A 21333-nucleotide genomic window follows, 5' to 3' on the forward strand; every position below is an offset into this window, starting at 1 on the left:
AAACAATTGCTAGTTACAAAAAGCGTGGGAGGGGGGGTTGAAGTTTTGCTCTTACTTCAGTCCCCACTTATGTTTTGGGTCTTTGCAAAGAGTCAATAACATTAAAAAAATGTAGATCTAATTAGGAACTTTGTGTGTTTTTGTCAATGAGCAGTAGTGTACAATTGTGTATAGGGCTCTTGCGTATAAGCAATGTCCTTATTTTGTTGGTTGTTCATGAATTCAGATATGGTAGTTACTTAAAAATGTTGATTTCAAAGGGTTGTTTCATCTTCTTTGTGGGGAAAAAGAAGACACCACTGCCAAGACGCCATTCCCAAGTCTTCTAGCCATGCTCATCATCTTCATCCCCAGTTATTGAAAAACATTACCTTATAAATATGACTGAAGTTATTCTCAGAACTTTAGTTTTTACTTAGCTGAGTAAAAGCAGTAACTCTTCATATTTTGAAGTCGAATAGCAGAAGCTTAGAAGAATGCCTAAGACCTAGCCACGTTCATATGACTGCTCCCTACATGCAGTGTCTCTCATTGGGCATGCTCAGGGAGATGCACAAGGAGAAAAAAATCTTCATCTTCAGATGAGAGTGGCTTCTTTAAGCTATTGTGTCTGTGTGCCATTGAGAGATCACGTCAGAGCAGTGAGTATCTGCTATGCTTTTAGTATCTCATTGTGGCAGACAGAACCATTTGGGAATATTCAGACAAAACTCTTCAGTATTAGGACTGATGACCTGAAACTTGTTGTAGGAGCACAGATGCTGAATTTAGTAAGAGTTCTCTGGTTCAGAATGGGATTTCTGCTCAAATCTGAAAAAGGCAGAGACCATGAAGCTGTTTGTGCTGGCTGCCCTGTCGTCTTGTTGCAATTTTAAGTATCCTCAGCATCAAACTGTTAGCTGTGCTGGACATGTCTGCCCTGTTGTAGCTGGTCTGCTGTTGCATGTGCATATTTTAATACATATGGGTTAGAATGTATACCTGACACTCATGTTCTGAAACGCAAGTGATTACCTTAATCTGTACAGCCATCTTAGCCACCCTCTGGCTCAATCACTAATTTCATTATTTTTGCAAACTGAAAGCAACAGACCCTAATACAGCCAGCAGACCTGCAATTAGTAGGTTGAACTGGGATATCAGAGTTTAGGATATCAGTATAAATCAGATGTAGAAGTTTGTATCCATACTTCCATCGTACTAGTTAGATGTGCTTGTTGATGGGGCTCTTAGTTCTTCAGGGGCAGAAGGAACAATGAGGCTATATACGTAGGATTTATTATTTTACATGCATGTTTTCTTCTTATGCTTTTGTTTCATCCTTTGTCTCCCAAAAAGCATCACCTATGTGTGAAATAGAAACCGTTTGTAAAATTGACTATGGTAAGTAATTGTCCACAGGGCTAGTTATCAGGCAAGGCCAAAAGGTCTTTCTGCTCAGCAACCTACATGTTGGGGTGAAAAGAGAGTTCAGAGCAGCCAAAGCATACTTAATCCTTTTTCTTTTGTCTTCTCTTTGAGCACTGGATGTATTTTGGGAGTAGGACTTGTTCTTTCACTTATGAGTCACAGTAGCCAAACAGAATCGCGAGTGCATGTTTCTACTTCATTGCGAAAACTCTGCAAATACCTGGACAGCAGTGAGGACCAAAGCAGATGGGTCCAGGAGGTATGGCCTATTTTATCACAAACTTTAAATCTTCCTTTTACTTTGTTGACTCTCTTTTAATAACAATGGACTTATTACTGAAGCTTTATATCTTTAGTACTGGAATGCTTAGTTTCTGTTATTTCTTTCACAATACATGGTTTTATACTTACTAAAGAAAACAATAATAATAGAATAACCTGAAAATGCTGTATAACATCCTGAAAAGATAACAGACATAATTCTTTAAAGTGCTTCTTTAATTCATTAACCTCAGTTTAAATTGTTAAAAGTTGGGTCCTGAGTAACTGTGGATATGGGTTTCTCTTATATCCAGTTGTTTACTGCTCATCTGATCTACTAGAAAGCAGAGAGCAAGTTGCTCTTATAGAACCCTAATGCTAATACTTCGTCCTTCAACAAGCCTTCTGTTTCCTTTTTTGAAAGCTGCTGTCACTAGCTAATGTGAATCTTGCACTTGTGAATGCTGCTATTGACCCATTTGATGTTCTTTTTGTAACTGTGTTTTGAACACCTAAACTGAGCTCTGCTAAGTTTGAGTATGCATTTCCAGAGAGGTTGTGGACTCTAAACCTGCCTGGATGTCTTCCTGTACAACCTGCTGTAGGTAAACGTGCTTTGGCAGGGGAGCTGGACTAGATGATCTCCAAAGGTCCCTTCTAACCCCTACTGTTCTGTGATTTCAATTTATTTTGCCAAGATACATCCAGTAAGTTTTGACATCGTCCATGCACTAATTCTATAACCTTGTTAAGGTAAAACCTGAGAAGGAAAACTGGTGAAATTGGAGGAGTTTACAACAGAAAAAAAGACTCAGAATAAGCAGGTGTTTTGCACAAAAACAGCAACGCTGTGTACCTGGTGTATGTAAGCCTGCAGCAGCTGAACAGCTGAGTTGCATAATCCTTTGTTTTTTCGAAGCAAGTTAGCAGAAAGTGGTAGTATTATTCTCTTTCCCCTCTTGGTACTGCTCTGAGAGGTGTTTATTAAAGGTCTTCTTTTATGGGGTTTAATTTTTTTTTTGGCAGTACATATGTGTTGGGGATTAGCCTTTTGCAGTTTCTAGTTCATGCGCTAAAATGACTTACAGCTATGGAAACACTTATCTCCCCAGAGATCTCAAAGTGCTTTACTGAACTTAAACTGGGTTCAATACAGCAACTACTGAGATGAAAGGCATCATGCGATAGTTTGGGATGAGAAGCAAAGCCTACCCTTTTCAATTAAAATCTCTGTAAGGAGTTGTACAGATTATTACATGAGTAAAATTTGGCTGGCACCCCAGGATGAATCCTACCGTATTTATGGGATGCACAAGAGCTTCTTTCAGAGCTATAAATGGCTGGGATATAGTCCTGTACTTGAGAGGTAACTTTAGCCTGCTGCAGCAAGCTGCTGTACAAGCTGAGTATTACGTACTCTTTTAGTCAAGTTGTTGCCAGTCCTGCACAGTAGGTAGGTGCTCTCTATTTCCCTTATAGTCATGTGTTCTGTTGCTTAGGTTTGGTACGGAGGAGGTTAAACAGTTGTCACAGTTGCCTTGTTGAAAGTGCAGACTTCATTTCCTTCCTCTCCATGTCTAAGGCTGAAGAGCAAAAAGGCAGTGTCACTTGGGAATCTTCTGCAAGGACGTGAGGCTAGTGTCATGCACTGTCTTCTGGCCTGATGTGATCACAACATGCTGTCTACACTAACATAAATAATTATCAGATACTTGTGTTGGGAAGAGTAACTGCATGTGTGTGGAAGATCAGGACTTTGACCTGCATAAAAGCAGAAGTACTTTCCAAGCTTTAGTTGTTTAATGTTAGCATCAATGAAGAATCTTTCAAAGAGGGAATAAACATCTGAAAGTATGAATAGAAAATGTCATGGCTTTTTTATTGTGCTGGCACATTGCTCCATGTGCACACTGCTACAGTGAATTTGAAGAGACAGTCGTTAACAGAATTAATATTTTTTTTTCAGGTACTTGCCTATTCTGTGGCCTGTTCCTGTGTCTCTGCTTTCAGTGTTGGAATCATAGAAGCAACTGAGGCAGAGGAGGCCATGAACAAGCTACGGACTTTAGTGGAGAACAATCAGCAGGTCATAATTCAGTGTTTGGGCTTTGCTTCAGTTCTGTTTTTCTCTTATCTATTTAATATTGAATACTGCTTTACCCAAACCGTATCTTCAAGAAAGCTATATTGATCAACTTTGAACATTAACTAACATTGAGCAAGTTGCGCATACCATGCAATTACCAAGACTACCACTTGATCCATTGATTCATTGTCTACAGGTGCATAGCAATTACCAGACAGTGAAATAAAAACAGATTTATGTTTGATTGCATTTAGAAGGGAAATCGGTACTTTTGAGTTCTTCGTGTCTTTAGTCCCTGCATCCTGCCAATTTTAGTCTCTTTTATAATGTGTTTCTTAGATTCTTTTTCTTGGTGGGAAAATACTTATACTGTGCTCTTCTCAATTTTTGCTTTCCCGTAGCTACCAGACAGTTCATCATAACCACAGCCACAGCTTTTTCCAAGTGTCTGTTTCATCCCTAGTGCCTTAGGGTTACCCTCTAAAAATGCCAACAGTAATCTCCATATTTCACTGTGTGATCTTTTTTTGTTAAATGCTTGCCAGAAAAAAGAAAGGGGGGGGGGAGGGGGTGGAGGGGTGGAGAAGTGGGGGGAGGAGCAACCATTTTGAATCAAAGCCTGCTATTACACTAATCAACTATTTAGAATGTTTATCTGGAAAATAGGAAGTCTAAGCAAACTACCTTTCCTACACCTTTTTATCTTTGTATCAGAAAGTCTGTTCTAAAATAAAGGCTTGAGAGCAATCTGTGTGCCAAAGATCAGCATTTAATATCAGAAAATCCTATGTCACTTGACATAAGAAGATACTTGAAATAAGAAAGAACCCAGTACTTTAGACAAAGACATTTCTTCTAATTATGAGGAAGTAATAAATATTTAAGTAATAATTCAATAATCAATATTAAAAAGAATACAGAATCCTTTGCAAAATCTGGTTTTTAATCTGTCTTTTTCACCTTACAGACCCACAGTTTTGCTTTAGCTCTAGGTGCAATAGTACATGGCTTGTCAGCTTGTGGTCATGGAAAAGCTGAAGACCTGAGTAACAGGCTAATGCCAGCTTGGATAAAAATTGTGCTTGCAGAGGTAAAGGAGTTTGAATTCATATCCTGGGTTGTTTTTTGTTTGGGTTAGGTTTGTTTGTTTTTTTTTCAGGGTGGGTGTGATTTTAGATGAACAGTAGGGATATAATTTTCCTTGCTTCTGCAGGAGTGATGCTAGGGAAAGTTAGGACTATCTGAGCATGCTGTTTGATATTTGGAAGTAAAAATATATTTTTGGTCTGTTTGCTAAAGGAAAAAGAAACTTTCTCCTCTGCTTGGATGATTTATGGGAAATGCTTATCAGTGAGATCTTAATTTGGGCATCTTTAATAATTTGCAACAATATCCAAGGATAAAATCTAGATTATTAAGTGAAGATGCTTTGTGAAGTTAGGTGTTACTTATCAAAATTACACTAAAAGAATGGTGATTATAGTGCCTCAGTTGTTATAATAATTTTGACTTATCCCATTGTAACAGAAATGGTGTGTTTGAAATCAAACTCTAAACTCACATATTAAGATTGCAGCTGAAGGTAAGTGTCAGTAAAGAAACTGTTTCAGGGTTGAATTGCAATGGCATATTTTGTGGAATACAGATGGTTCTACAAAAAGGTGTTTTGTCAGGGAGAAAGGCATGATGATTTCAGATGGGGGGGAGAGAAGGAAAGCTCCATATAAAGACTTTAATTCAGCAAGAGAGGGATGAATAAATACCCAGCATGCTGGAGTCTGTCCTGAAAAGGTTTCTGGGATAAGAATGTACAAGTGGTAGCAGTCATGGATTTTAAATTGGAACAAGCAAGTGTTTTGTCCTACAGTAGTGTTGTTTGATTGCATTGACTCACTGATCCTGAATTACATTTCCAGGGTTCTCCAACAATGCAGCGTCTGGCTGCTGTCAGTGGGCTGGTTGCACTGGTGGGCTCTGAAGGAGGCATGATACAGGTGAGAACGTGCAAGCAGATGGTACTTTTATCTCCTCTACCAATTTGGCTAGAAGGCAAGATGAAATGACATCCTCTGCATCCTTACAGTAGTGGTTATATATCAGGGCATCCCAGCTATGCAATAGCGGCTCATGTTGGGTAGGAACCAAGCAGGATAGAATTGCAATGTGTAAAATGGGGTCTGTTCCATTTTTCACATCATATTGCCCGTGTGCAGTGCCACTGGGGAAAAGTTTAGAGCCACATAGGCTTTCTTCTTTTCTCCTCCACACAAAAAGGCAAGTGTGCAACTGTAATCTGTCTTTTCAGTACTTGTTCTCTGTTTTGTTGTTTCTTTTTTTTCCCCCTATAAAATTCACATTATACTTTTTTCCTTTCCTCTGGCAGCTGAAATCTGAGAGCATTCAGTCCTCCCAGTTTCAAAGTAAGCTGAACGAAGTCATCAGAACCCTTACACAGGTAGGAAGGTAGCCTCTGTTTCCTGCGTTGAATAATGCACTAGGTACTGTGACACTTTGCACAAACAGGCCAAATCTGTTTAAAGGAACTGCTAATGTCTGTGTTTCTTGAATGAGGCAACGTAAGGAAATTTGTCTAACTTGGTGGTTTATTGTCTCAACAGATCATCAGTTTTTCAGGGCAGATTGGCCTTCAGACAAATGCAGCGGGGCTTTTGGGACGCCTTCATATGTCCTGTTTGTCTTCTACCCAGAACAGGGCATCTGGTAAGATGCTTTATTATTGCTGCTTAAAGAACATATAGATGTAGCACCAAGCTAAAAAGGCAGCAAGGGACACCTTAGACAATACAGGCAAGACATTGCAGCCCTGTTAAATGACATGACAGTCTTTGAATTGGAGATGCCTGGTCCTGTGTGCCAGACCTAAAGGTTGGAACATGAAGCAGGACCCCATGTGCTAAATAGGATCCCCTGCCCCCACCTGCTTTTACTTGTAGTATCTAAGTAAGGTTCCAAGTTGTTCTGGTCAAACTTATATATTGCTTCTGTCTTTATTCTTTTATAGAATAAATTGTAAAGACGTTTTACACTGCATATGGCATATGTGCTTGACATCTACATTATCCAGTCTTAGAACTGTTTAATCTACTCTTTGTTTTAGGACTTCCCATTGTCTAAAAAAGCCCGACACTTAATAACTGGTCCATAACAAGAGGAAGCTCACTTTTCAAAAGTGTTTTTCTAGAAGAGATCTTCTCTGGTTAGCTGAAGTAAAAAAAACTAGTGTTCTGTGCTGTTTCAGCATAGCAATTAGAACAAAAATTCGTATTCTGTTGATACATCATTACCTTCTGGTTTTGTTTCAATATCCGTCAGTAAAATATAGGCAGGATTACACCATGGATGAAATACCAGTAATAGGAGGAAACTAATGAAGTGGAAACTGTTCACTTCAGCGTGAGCCAAGTTGGGAACCAATAATACAAAATGTAGATAAACTTCCTCATCACAGAAGAAATATTCTTGGAGTTTCTAATTTTGGGTAATCTTGGAATATATTCCTGAGGTTAAATGGATATGGAATGTCTCTGTTGTATTAAACTTACCAGGTTTTTTATATTGACTTGCAGTGGCTGATATATTTTAAGGAAGTTCTTGTTGAGAGCTTTTTACTTAGTCATTTAATTTGTTTTTTCAGACCTGCTCCCTCTCACCAACACAAATGTTTAGCTTGCCTTAAAAGTGGAAAGGCCAGTGCATCTATCAGTAATCTTGTGGTCTAAATGCTTTTAGTAATCTACAGAATCAGTTATCTCAAACATACAGTTTGGCCTTTGAATTTACATGGGAGTTAGAAGATAGAATTGCTGCTGGCCTATTTTAGTATATAAACAGTCTTTTTGTCTTCACAGTTCCGCCAGATTTTAGGTACTTGCCTGAAAACAGCTTTATCAGGGCAGCCATTGACTTTGCCATTGAAAGTGGAAAGAAAGGTAAGAAGGGATCAAACTACAGTATCCCTCTAGGAAATTTGTTATGATTGTAAAAGGTGATCCTAATAACCCGCTCTTATTTACTTAGAGAACTTTTCTAAATACTAATTTGAACTTCACTAATGTGGGATATTTAATCTCTAAACAAAAAATTGAATAGCACTCAAAAAGATAAAGTACAGTTGTGTAGTTGGGGCATTAGTTTTCTCCACTGAATTTTTATGACTTTTTAAAACCTTTCCCTTTCCCCTTCGCTCTGTGTCTGTGTCCCTCTGTGTCTCTGAGATGATGTATCTTCTCTGGGGGAATGAAAGTCAAATCACTTTAAGTGTTAGCATGTATCCTCAGGAATACTCAATCATCAGGCCAACTTTATGCTGCCCCTTATTTCAGTGATCCTAGGTTAAGATTCTCTGTTACAAAGTGATATTCAAAGAGGTTACTGCTATGTGTGATAAATGCAAAGGAACCTGAAGAAAGTGTGCTGTCGCAGGAGGAGTGCTACTAAAAGAGAGATAGGTTGGAGTACAGTCTTAAGGGAGATAAAGCAGAGGAGATTATTCCTGTGTGGAGCTAAGTGAGCTCACTGCTGTCCTATGAACCAGGCTTTGCTTTCAAAGGAGGTAAAAATTGCCCGTTTTTTTAAAGTCCTTTTTTAAAAAGGACTTTAAAAGCCCATTTTTAAAGTCCTTGCCTCCAGGAGGACTTTAACTGAGTTAACTCCTTGAGTTTAAGTAACACATTATGTAGCAAAGTTTAGCACTTGTCTGACAATTTTTGTGGCCTGCCCCTCCAGGATGGGGAAGAAGAGCAGTGTCAGAAAACTTGGCTGTTCTACTAACAAGTGCAAAAAATACTACCCTACTAGATGAGGAATATCTTTAATAACTTATAAATTGGTTCAAGGGGAAGGAACCAGAAATTTTCTATTTATCAGTAACAAAAAGCCTTTTCTGATAGGACATTAATGTTAAAAACACAACTGTTGATTATGAACAAGAGATACACGATTCTCAGATACAAAGAGAAATAACAGTAACTTTATAACGCTTTTTAGCATTTCACCACGCATTGGTCTTCAGTGCAGTATTAACGTTTTTCTCCTGAGAAGTTTAGCGAAGTGTGTGTATATAAAATTCAGACTGTGATTTAATCTTCTGTTGTAGGCCCTGAATCTGTGCCAACTGAGCTGGTGAAAGTAGCACTGGCACCCATTGCATTAGTTGGAGAAAGCCATCAGTACCCACCTGTAAACTGGGCATCCATTCTTTCTCCTTTGATGAGGCTAAACTTTGGTAAGATTCATAGTTTTCTACTATTAGTGACTCTACTTGTCACAAGACTTCTTTACTAACACAACTTTCACAAACTTTAGAGGCCACTTCAGGGCTTGAAGTTATTGCAGGGACTGAAGTGTTTACTATGCTTTCAAGACCAACTTTTTAATGTTTGCAAGCATATATTTGTGATCACCGTATGGACAATTTGTTTTAACTCAAGAAAAGTCACGAGAAGATCAGAACTGAGGACTTTGGAAGTTCCCTAAAGCAGTGGTAAAATTGGACCGAATTTTTCATTTGAACTATTTACAGTAAGAAAAGCCCATCGTGAAACTGAACTAATTGTGTCTTATTTTCAGTACCCACTAAATGCTGGTCCAGTGCTTGTGTCAGAGGCTGCAGGCAGCTTTATCACAAGTTTGAACTGCTCTACAGTTCATCTAGCTATCGCTAGTCTGAAATACACTTTCTACTAAATTACACTGAGATTACACTAATTACTAAATTACTGAGGAAAGCATATCCCTTTTACCATCATGATCCTGATTTTGTCAGAGCTTCTAACGGCATTTTTTCTTCATGCGGGAGGGTAGCCTTGATCTTGAAGTATTGTGTTCCTGATCCTGAAGTATACAAGACAGCTTGTATATTTTTCTACTCAGAATACCTGTTGGTGCCTGGTTTGGTTCATATAAGTGTCTAAGTTTCAAACTCATTTCCTTAAAAGAAAAAAAGAACAAAACCCAAAAAACCTACTGTGTAAAGTTCCTTATTCCCTTATTTGATTCCACTGAGTTTTGTTTCTCCTGATTTATGTAACTGTTTTTGCTGGCCTTGCAGATTGTTTTACAACTGGGTTGAGCAAGTGCTGTTGTGTTTAAATTGATGTGCTGTAGAGCCCAGAATATGGAAGGTTGTTTCTTATTTCTTTCTGGTGTTTATTTTACTTATACAAAGTGCTTGTATAAGCAGCAGAAATCATTGAACTGTCCTATGAGAAACAACTACTTCCTAGATACAGAAAGATTTGGCTACATATTAAACATTTTTGCTTATACTTGACCTGCAACTTGTTTTACTTGGTGTTCTTGCAATTGATTGTAAAGTCTTTTGTAAGAATAAGTGAAAGAATTTCCTGTACTGATCTCCAGTCCGTGCTGATGCAAATTTGTGTGCAACCTTATGAATAGCTGAAACTTGTTAAATGTATGGGGGATTTTTTTATTCCTGTTTTTCACTTAGGAGTCTTACTTTTGTGAATCAGGGGAATTCCAAAGGAAACAGTACATTTGGTTTTGTGGCTATGTTTTTATTGACTTCAGACAGCATCATAGTCTACACTTTTATACATAATTTCTCTTCACTGTCCTTCTGTAGGGTTGCGGAAGTTGCACAACCTTCTCTAGATTATGTATACATCCAGAAATAGATCTTACTGTGTGCTAATGAGCAATAATCACGTTGTGCTAGAAGGTATCATGCAGAACAGTTGTATTATGATCTAACAGTCTGCCTAGAAATGTGGCACTAACACGCTTTTTCTGGAACAGCTGTATCATGAATATTTTTATGAAAATTGGCCTGTGAGCTCCAATCTCTCAGATTGTCTAGGACACTGTTATTCATGTCTGAGAATTCACGACTGTTTTAATGACCATTAAATGTTTCACAAAGTCGACTGTGAAGATATGTTCATCTTTAAACGTATTGAAGACAACATATTGCTTGCCCAGCTTAGAAGGTTATTGCAGTTGTTGCTGAGCAGAAACCATATAACGTGATTGAAGTAGTACCTGTTTGTTATTCAATAGTGCTCTGACGTGAAAAGTCATAGGCAAATCATAATGTGTGCCTTAGCAGTCCAAGCTAGTGAGAGAGAATTTTTTAATTGGTTACCAAAGTTTTTTGTTACAACTTCACCCTGAGTTCTGCAAATCACTTAACTTCTTGTATAAGATATTTTATGTCAAAGAGCCTGATGCTAGGCTCTTAAATCTTTGCTTTGTTCATGCTCTGTTAGTGAACTTTATAAAAAGTCATACTATATAGATTGCCACTTTTGTCACCGAAAGAACATTTTAACTTTTAAAGCACCTATTTAAGTTTTATGCTGATATTTAACAGTAATATATCTTCTGTCTAATGGGTCAAATGCTAGTATAATAGTTAAATTGTTTGTCCTTATGTTGCAGTAGCAATCATGAACTAGATGGAAGCCATGCTGTTGCTCAAAGCACCTCTTCAACATATTTATGACTAGTTATTCTATTAAGAAACTGGCTGTACCAGTCATTAAAGGGTCTTTAAAGAGAAACCAATAAGGATTCCATAATCATCATAACCTCTACGCACAGTAAGGTCCTCCTGCGTGTTAACGTGGAGAATGCTGCAACCGAGCACCCACATCAGTAACAGTGACTAACCTCTGTTCTGTGACATATTATATGAACATGGGGTACATGGAAGAGTAGAAACATGTGAACAAATGCTAATTACTCCTACATTTAGCAGGAAGGAATACTGACTCGTTTCTCTTTCTGTAGATTAAATCTTGTCTTTATTTGGCATGAATTTTTTAATTCTTACTTTTCTTACCATTCCGACATTTTTATTCTTGGGTGGATTGAAATGAACTTGTACAAATCCTGAGATTTCTTGCTGAAAGTGCATGAATGGGAAGAGGAGACTTCTAACACGTATGTGTTAAAAACTCTAAGCAGCATCTGTAGAAAAGCAAATTTTAATGTAGTGCTCTAGTAGAACAATAATCCTCCTTTATTTTATGAGTTGAGAACAAATTTAAAGTACAATTAATCTCTTCATAACTTCTATTTGTTTTTTTTCTGCCCTAGGTGATGAGGTAAAACATCTCTGCCTTCAACTGGCTGTGACGCAGGCCCAGTCATCTCAAAATGCAGCAACGCTTTTGGGCATGTGGGTGGCACCTCCCCTTGTCTACAGTCTCAGTGTATGTATGTCAGAAAATTTATGGGACCTCAGCACCTCTTTTCTATAAGATTCCTCAGTGATGATGTTTAGAATATCTCAACAGAAAAATGATTACTACGTTCAGAATTCTGCAGAAATACTATTTAGCAAATATTTACAGTGAGAGAAAGGCTACTCTGGGGCCTTGAAATTTAAGGCAGACTTAAGATCCGCTACATTCGTTTTACTTAAATTGCTTAAGATCATTTTCCTCTCTCATTTCATGCTGTAGCATGACCTAGAGATGTAAGAAGGCATGGCATGTAGGGAGAAAAAGTATCTCTTATACCAGCCGATAGCCTTAAAAAAAGGTCCCACATATCTGTCCAAAAGCACGCCTGCTTCTTCCAGCAATGTCTTTTGGTCAAGTAAAATATGTTCCTTCTTGAAAATCTTGCCTTAATTCTGTAGATAGTCAGCAGACTAACCTATACTGTAATCAAATTTGCGTTTACCCTCTGGTACAGTGCAGCTCTTCTTGCAGAGGTACCACATGGATTCCATGATACAGTATGTAAAACTCCCTGAATCCCACAGTGCACTAGACTGTGCAGTTCTGTCAGTTTAAACGAGTTGAGGAACGGGTTCATGGCAATTGTCAGAAAATCCATTGTGGATTTCTGTGATCTTTTGCAGTTCTTCAGGGGATATTTTTGTCTTGTAATTTCGAATTCATTAGTCTTCAGAGATACATAAACACTTGGCAATTTTAAGATATATAATTGGTAAGGTACCAAAAAAAGGAAGATTTGGTTTCTGAGCACCCGTTTCTCACTGCAGTGGAGATTTGAAGTCACAAAATGATTTCAGACACAGAGTGTGTATGCTTTGGATTCCTTCAAGGTAATTATTCATTCTTACTCACTAGCTAGGAATGTTAATGGTGCTAGGAGTACCATGCTTCTGTCCTTGGCTGTCTAGTCAGTCTGTATGCTTCATGCAGGAATGCAGTGGGCACCATATAGGGAAATCATAATTGTCCTGCCAGTACAGAGACATGATATCTAGGGTTCATTGAAAGAAAGTTCCTCAATTTTTAAGGAAAATAGAATGTTGACATGTTTGAACTCTCTTTAATTCAAGTAATTCATCAAAAGAGGGAAGAAGAATTGAGAAGTATGTATGACTTTGAGTGCTTTTTTAAGTGGTGTTTGAGCAGCTTTTTTTTTTTTCTTCATCCTTTATAACAATAGCTGAAGGTCAGTGAAGAGCTGGAATCTGAAACTAAACAAAAGTTTTTGCTTTGCAGACGAAAACACAGAAATACCTTTTCATGTCCCTGCCCCTGTGGATGAAACATGTTGCAGAAGACAAACTACAGTCTTTTATGGAAGTGTTTCTGATAAAACAGTTTGAAGTGAAGAACCACACAACAAACCCAGAGATCTGCCAGTGTGTTTTACAGGGACTCATGCAGGCAATGAAACTTCCGAGCCCTGCCCAGTACTGCTGGAGCATTCTGTGCCAGGCTGTGGAGAAAGTATTTGAGCTTCTACCGAATGAGATTCAGGTAAGGAATAAGTATGAGGTGTACGAAGACTTTTCTGAACTGGAAATTTTTACTGATGGTAAGTCCCATCTTTTTGCACTGACCCTCACGTTTGAAACATGAAGTAGATTTAAAAATTTTAGTGATAATAGTTAGGTTGGCTGCATAATTTCAATTTAAGTTCCTTTCAGATATTCTTTAGAATATGACTAAGTTGTGAAAGCAATTTAATGTACACTTTTCCCTCACAAGTGATTTGGTAATGGAAAAATACAGCATTAGTACTGAAATAAATGTTATTGAAACAGAAGCAGAGAACAATCAGAAGGGGCTTTTTTTTCCCCACAGAGGATTCAACTTCTCACAGTGATTTAAAGAAGCTATCTAGCTACAGAAAATATTTCCAAGGAAGGGCATTTTTCCATTAAAAAAACAAACTCATTGAAAGTTTTCAGATACCATTTTATTCTTTAGTAATTAAGTACATTGAAGTCCCCAGCAAATACAGAATTCTAAAATTAATTTCTAAATTTCTAAAATAAATAAAGAATAAATAAAATGAGGCTAGACACTAGATTAAATATTCATCATGATCTAAATATTCATCACGATCATTGACAAAGTTCCTGGACTCACCAATTTTAATGATAAAGAAATCTAGAACGATATATCTAAACCTGCATTTACTTTTCTGTTTTTAGAGAGGCGAACTGGACACCTATGTCGATGTAGCAAAATGTATCTCAGAAATGGCAGATTCAGAGATTGATCGCATTGTCCAGATCTCTAAGGTAATGACGTTTTACTCCTGGTCTTCTATCACCAAATCATGTGAAGCAGGCATGCCTTAACATTTTTCCTGTCAACAGAGTGTTTTAGCGCATTGGGAGCATTGATTGTTTTATCTACCATGCAAGTAAGAGTGTTTTGGCTCTAATTTGCAGGCAGCAGGGAGAAGCAAACGTGATAAGAACCCATATCCAAAACTTTCTCAAGGCAACTGCAATATTACTCATTTTCCCTGGTAGCTTTGAAATGGAGAGTCTAAGTAAATTGGTCAAGACTCTGTTAGCAGAGCAGGAATGGTGTTAGAGAAGCTGAACAGTCATTTCCTTATATCTTTTTAAGTTCTTATTTCGGCACTGAAAAATGCCATTTAGGAAAACCTTTTTTGTCACTGCAGTGAATCTGTCTTGCAAGAAGACTTTGGTATCCAGAACTGTCAGGCTGGCTCATTTCAATTTAAAGCAGAATGTAAAATTTAAAGCCGTATGAAAACAATCAAACTGTACTGATCTGCAGTTTGCTGGACTATTTAGAAGCATGTAAAATTAAATTAATATGTACAATCTTCTGTTTCATAATTTGTCTTGAAGAAAAATAAGCCTGCTACATAATCAAAGAATTTCTCCCCTTTTTTTATAAAGAGGAATGAACTATCTACTGTTCCCATGAGAAAAATATGTTTTAATTTAACATGGTTTTTAATTGCATTTGCAGAACAATATAGAGAAGGCGACATTTGTGAAAGTGTATTTAATTTCTCAAGGCAGACTGCCTCTGATGAACTTGAATGCCGTGATTGATACCGTGGCAGGATATCACCAGAAAGAAAATATTTTATGGATGCTCTTGCATAGTTTCTATCACACTCGTATTGTGAGCCATGAAAACACAGGTAAGGTCAGGCTTAAAGAAGAATCAATGACAAAACCAACAGATACCGATGAGTCTACACTCATTCTTTTAAAATAATTTTAAGATGGTTTAATCCAAGTGTTTCCAAATTTCTCTGTATTAGAAACTACTCAATCTTCAGTATTTTTGTGCTCTTCAAATACCTGTATCAGACATTGCTGTTATGTTTTTCTCCAATTATTTACATTTCTGTACATCAGCTACGAGTCATTTATCTCAGCCAGGTGGTTTGCAGACCACAGTTTTGACTAGATCCATGTCTCCTAGTCTTTTTTGACTTTCAGTATAAGGCAGTGTTAGAAATGTATGTAGCACATCAGTGACTGGTAGTAGTGCAACTCTGCTAACGTTCAGATCTAATATCTGACGTACCGTTGTGTGACACGGTAGGCAGGGCCGTGTTCCCGTGAGACTGGTTGAACCAAGGAGGTAGCTTGCTTTTCTGAACTTCTCGCACTGAGTTAACACAGAAAAAAAATTTGCCCTTCCGCCTCTTCATAACCATACCAGATAATTATCTGGTGGGTTAATGAGTTGGGGTGGCTCAGCTAAGGGTCTGATAAAGTGCTGCAGCTGCTGCAAGAGAAATAGCAGAATCACACAGGAAGATAAAGGAGGAAGAAACAAGAACAGTGGGAGGCAAGAATGAGGTCTCCTCATTTTCATGGCAGAAGGATCTTTGGCTACCTCTGTTCACAGAACAACTTCAAAGCGTTATATTGCTACATGCCTTAGCTGCCAGCTGTGGTTGAAGAACTTCAAACAGTAGTGAGTTTTGAATGAGTGAAGCAAGGCTCCTTTGGGAAAAAGAGGAGGCAACGTAAAAGAGGGCACACGTAAAGAGTACAAGGAAATGGTAGTGTATGAAGTGACGTGGTCTTGAAGGTGGTTATTAATTTGTAGGTGGTAGAACAGATTTTGGACAGCAGAATCTGAATCAATGTAGTATGTTTCATCCTTGGGTTGAGGGCTGATTTTATTTGCGTGCCTTGACTGGATTTTATTGATCCTCTCTGCACAGTAGGAGGTTTTCGGCAGCACTCCCCACATTCTTGCCCAGTGCACAGTGACACCAATGCTAGACTTAGATGAAGTACAGGGGCAAAAACTTCAGGGAGGCTTTTGGATTCTGTAGCAGTCATATAAGCAGACTGGGTTAGGGGACTTGCAGGCTGCCATTGTGTGAAATAATTCTCACTCAGCATTCCTTTTTCTGTGTGTTCAGCATGTTGCCTGCATTATAAGCAAAGTTTTTGTATAAGTGTCTGTATGCCTTCTGTCAGTAGCAACCACGCATCAAATGTGACAGTGGTATTGGTGATTGTTGTTCTTCCACAGTCAGTGCTTTATTGCTATAGTGATTCCCTATGCTTGCTTTTTAATGAAAAATGGTGCATTCTAGTGTTTTATGAGAGTCAATGTTCTTGTTCTTCTTCTAGGAGTGCTGAAAAGAACGGACTGGCTGCTAGACCTGATGGGCTACATCAGAAACTTAGCATACAAGTCAACACCCTTACAAAATGTTGATCTTAAAGAGGTACATGCCGTGAAAATAATTTGCAGCTTTCAGAAAAAATTAGGTTTTGATGTATTCCACATTCTTCCTCAGCAATAAGTATTGTTCCCCATGCTTTTATATTTTAGAAGATTGTAATCTTACCTCCATAGAGAAATTATTCTCAATTTTTGTGAATCTATGTGGATTTAAAACTCTTACTTTAAAATAACCATGACATTTAGATTATGATAGAAGCTAAAGGCAACTAAAGGAAATAATCACTTCAAGTTTACTGTATTTAGCACAAAGGAACAATTTGAATTCATCAGTAGAACTGTCTAAGCAGGTCAAACCTGTGCCGTTCCTGTTTCTAAGAGGGCTTGGACAGTTTTAGGTAACTAGAATTATTCAGTCTTTTCAGATGTTTAATTCTTCTGGTTGAGGACATAAAATAAGCTGCTGCTTAGATTAGAAAAGCATTCGTTACATTGCTGCAATATTTCACAAGCATTTGTACCACCACAATGGTGACCACTTCTAATTTCCCTCAACAGTCACCTTGCTGTAAAGAAGTTATTTCCCCATTTTAAATGAAATGTGGATCATCCTTAAACTAAAAGATGATTTTAGAAGAGTGTTGTTTTGCTTTCTTTTCTGTAGACAGTTTAGTTTGAGTTGGAGTTTAGAAAAAGCCTTATACTGCTTCAAAGTGTAAGAGAATATTAAGAATGTTTTAGTTCTTGCATTTTGAATGTTAGCTGAATTTTGAGGTGATAGTTTTGAAGAGCAAGCCACCACCTGGATTTTTGGTTTGGGGTTTCTTTTTTATTGTTTGGTTTTCTTTTTCCCTTCTGTGTTACTCATTTAATAAAGTGCATGTTTGCCTTTTTTCCTGTTTAGTGCATAGATTTCCTCCTGTGGCTGTTTGCAGCTACTGTGGTGGCCTGGGCTGACCATGGTGCACCATTACTGCTTGGTCTCAGTGCTGACTGGTCACCGTGGAAGCACCAAATGATATTACCAGAATTGTCTGAGGATCGCATTGGCAAGCACCCCTCTGACAAGCTTGCTGTGCAAGAAACCCTCACTCTCCTTCCAAGCAGCATTTCCCTTTTGCTGGCTAAAGAGCCTTGGAAAGAACAAACACAGAAGGTAAAATTGCACGTAGTGGTAAGCATTTTCCAATAGTCAGAAAGCACCCCATTTTTAGTAGTCAGCTCAAGTCTTAGGTGGAGCAGTTATTTCCTCTATATCTATTGCATCTGACTTGTGATCTTGTTTTACTTTATTTGCAATCAGATATGACTTGGCTTAAAAGACCGAGTGTGGTTTCTAAAGTAAAATGTGAGAGTTGCAAAAAACAAAAAACATGTCAATGTTGGGATTCAAACTCCTAAGAGAGTACAGCTGGGAGAGGAGAGTTGGCAGCTGCTGGTAGCAAGTCAGTCTTTTAAACACTGAAGGACAGATCCTCTGCAGTTGGACATCACCACAGTGGCAATTTAGGGCAATCAAAGATCATCTGTGCAGTTTGTGTATCATTTTATTTTCAAATGTAAGTTGAAAATAAGTGTGGAAAATTTAGCCTAATTTGGTAAGCCTACTGTAGATAGCTTGTGGTTGAGACATGGAAATATTGTTATAAACCTACAGATTAATAGTTAGCTGTTTCGTGCAAATCAGGATCCACTAAGGACTGGCTCCTGTACACTTCTGTGCTCAGAATTACCACTGAAGTCAGAATTCAGAATCTGGGAAGAAAGCAGGTGAGGGCTGTTAATATGCAAGTGCCTAACTAGGCTCAAGGGAAAAATTTAAGACTATGCCCTGAAAATCATCCTGCTAAGTTTGAAATTCCACGTTGTCCTCCAGCGCCTCTGGACTGCAAGAAAAACAATGAAAAATGAGAGAGGTCAAAAGAGGGACACAAAGGCAGTAAGAATTCTGAAGGATTTGCAGTAAAATGTTTGCACAAGAGACTGATAAGAAAGGATCGTATTAATAGGTTAAAGGCATGAACAGGCAAGACGGAGGGAAACTATTTACTGTACCTTCTTTGTTACAAATAGTTATTGCTGAGGTAATGAGAAGGAACAAAGGGAGTTTCAGATCTAGCAGTGGGAGAAATCGCACTGACAGTGAGATGTACTCTAGGGCATTTGGATAGTTTGGGCAGAAGCTTGACTGGCCACTGCCTCTGATTAGATAACTATGAGTTTAGCAGTGATCAGATGTTGCCTGTCAAATGTGAAAGAACTTATGGCTCTGATACAGAGTCTCTTTTAATTCAAATTTTCCTTTATATTTCAATCTTTAGTTCATTGACTGGATGATCAATATGATGGAAACTCCTAAGGAAGCATTATCAAAATCTTCCATGGACCTGCTGAAAGGTAGGATATTTTTAATTGGGTCCATATTTTTTCATAACTATCAGTACAGATCAAAATCCAGCTGTTAGAAGGAGTGAGATGAATCTATACATGTGGGAGAAATATATTTTGCCTTTAAGGAAACCTTCACAGGTAAGTTAACATTCCTGTCTGTAACACCTTCTTATATTTGCTGTCTCACCTGCTGATGCTTACGACGTGCCACTGGAGATCGAAAGGACTTAAAGGTACATCTGGTCCTACAGGCGTATTTCAGTGATAGATCTGTCAATTGGTTTTGAAGTTACCCTTAAAAATAAAATGTAACATACTATTTGGGAACCCTCCAGTACTAAATAGAAATCACATAGCAATTTATTCAGGTGCAACTGAACTGTGGGGAAGGGATAGGAGTCAGGCAATGACAGCCTAGTAGAGCAGTCTGACAAGAAAGGATAGAGGAATGAGGGCTGCTGAAAAGATGTATGAAAAGAAAGATGGGAAGTACATGGTATTTTGAATTACAGTAAAGGCTTGTGGCCCTAGCATGCAACCCATTGCTCACCTAGAGATGTAGGATTGTGAATACAATCTGTGCAAGTCATTTTAAGAGGACACCACAAAAACTTTCAAGTGAAGTGAGTGTGCTTGTACTTCTTTCCATTAACACACAGCACCTCCTTTGAATCACCTGATTTGTTGGACCTAAACATGGCGTATTGAAATCAGGTTAGAAGTTCTTTGCATTACTAGGACAATTAGCCTTGTTTTGAGGATCTGCAATCTTTAATCACTCTCTGATAAATTTCAGAATTCCCCTGTTGTGTCTGCTACTCTCCACCAGAAACAATGCTAAGGGTTGTTGGAGAATCTCCTCTGTATATCGAAGGATTCTGATATACACAGTGTGTTCTCAGTACACACTGATTGAGGTGATTCATTGTTTCCCTTGAGCTTTCCATTCTTTTTTTGCTTTTAAGTACAAGAACATGAAACTCCCTTCTGGATGACTAGAATGTGACTCGTTTGTTTACTGGATTTTGCCTAAACACATGATGCTTTCAAATTGAATTGAGGAATTGGTGAATTGCATTTCCAGACAGTGGATTGAAGTGATAGTCTAATTAGCAGATGATGCGTTATGATTTCAGTAGGAGTCACGCCATAAAGCAGATGAAAGGCCTAGTGCAACATCGCATTTCAGAGGGGTGTAGAGACCTGTCTATCTTGTGAACAGCAGAAGTAGCATCAGAACCTGTCAGGCCAGGAAGAGAAAAAGTCATGAAAAGAGTCACTAAAAGGAGAACTGAATATATACCTATGTTAGTAAAATGAGTGGGCAGAATACTCTCACATCCTTTCCAGTCTGGACTGCACAAATTAATGTCATTTGTCCTTGTCTTCACAGTCGCACTCCTGGCCTTGAGATCTGTTGCAGAGTTCAAGAGGAAAGCAGTGTGGACTAAAGCTTATGGGTGGTAGCTGCGTGCTATATCTTACCCAATGAAGAAAACTGTTCGTACTTGGAAGCATACTATTGCTATTCATGCATCAAGATTACCAATTTCAAAGAGGTTTCCTATCAGAAGGTTTTGGATAATATTTTTTTTTCATCCTTTTACCTCTTCCCAAAGATTCGTAAGATGAAAACAATATCTTGTTTTTCATTAATGGTGTCTTGTTCTTTTACAAACTACCTAGAGTGGTTTGAGCTGTGCTGAATGTAAGTGAGAAATACACGTCCAGTTGTTTCAACTGAGTTGTTTGAAGTAACACCTGGGAGCCTCAAGAGCTGGAGCGGAATATTCCTTTAACTCATGGAGGTTTTGTAGAAATGGGTGGAAAAATAAACTTGTAAAATTTATTTGGTTGTAGCCTATTTACTAAAGTATGTTTTAGTGTAACAGACTTCAGAGCATTATTTTTTTAATTGATTATCCTTTTTTAGTAATAACACGATGCTCTTGTGCAGTAGTGACAACACATTGAAGGTATATAATGTGAGCGGAGTTTCTGAAAGGGGTGGTATGCTTGTCAATTTTGCAACAACTTTATCATGATCATTAAAATAAGGCAATGATCCTAATGGCTGCTATGTCCCCAGCTGCAGGACAGTTGCAGTTTTCTTTCCACTTAAAACTGTTCCTGTCCCCTTTACCCTCCTTTGCACAGAAGGACAGTTGTTCTCTGCCTGCAGAGAAAAACCTTTTCCACCTTTGGCATCTTAAATAGGTTAGCCCTTGCCATTTTACGTATTAATACTCTTCTCTTTCTGAAGGAATAGAGAACTTCTTCACTTTG

At 38.1% G+C, this 21333-nt stretch overlaps 1 protein-coding gene across 3 annotated transcripts in view; it reads left to right on the top strand.

Annotated features, from left to right (window-relative positions):
• Positions 1-20896, top strand: part of FOCAD (focadhesin) — a 118290-nt gene extending 97394 nt beyond the window's left edge. For all 3 annotated transcript variants that reach the window (XM_074569619.1, XM_074569621.1, XM_074569620.1), the window contains 16 exons: positions 1522-1669; positions 3638-3757; positions 4725-4847; positions 5674-5751; positions 6141-6212; positions 6376-6478; positions 7627-7707; positions 8874-9002; positions 11840-11955; positions 13225-13485; positions 14166-14255; positions 14965-15142; positions 16602-16699; positions 17561-17812; positions 18978-19053; positions 20441-20896. In XM_074569619.1, coding sequence (XP_074425720.1) covers positions 1522-1669; positions 3638-3757; positions 4725-4847; positions 5674-5751; positions 6141-6212; positions 6376-6478; positions 7627-7707; positions 8874-9002; positions 11840-11955; positions 13225-13485; positions 14166-14255; positions 14965-15142; positions 16602-16699; positions 17561-17812; positions 18978-19053; positions 20441-20514 — 1999 coding nt within the window. In that variant the 3' untranslated portion in view covers positions 20515-20896. The remainder of the gene's footprint in view (positions 1-1521; positions 1670-3637; positions 3758-4724; positions 4848-5673; positions 5752-6140; positions 6213-6375; positions 6479-7626; positions 7708-8873; positions 9003-11839; positions 11956-13224; positions 13486-14165; positions 14256-14964; positions 15143-16601; positions 16700-17560; positions 17813-18977; positions 19054-20440) is intronic.
• Positions 20897-21333: the final 437 nt, after the last annotated feature.

Source organism: Larus michahellis, chromosome Z (genome assembly GCF_964199755.1).
Source record: "Larus michahellis chromosome Z, bLarMic1.1, whole genome shotgun sequence".
Lineage (NCBI taxonomy): Eukaryota > Metazoa > Chordata > Aves > Charadriiformes > Laridae > Larus > Larus michahellis.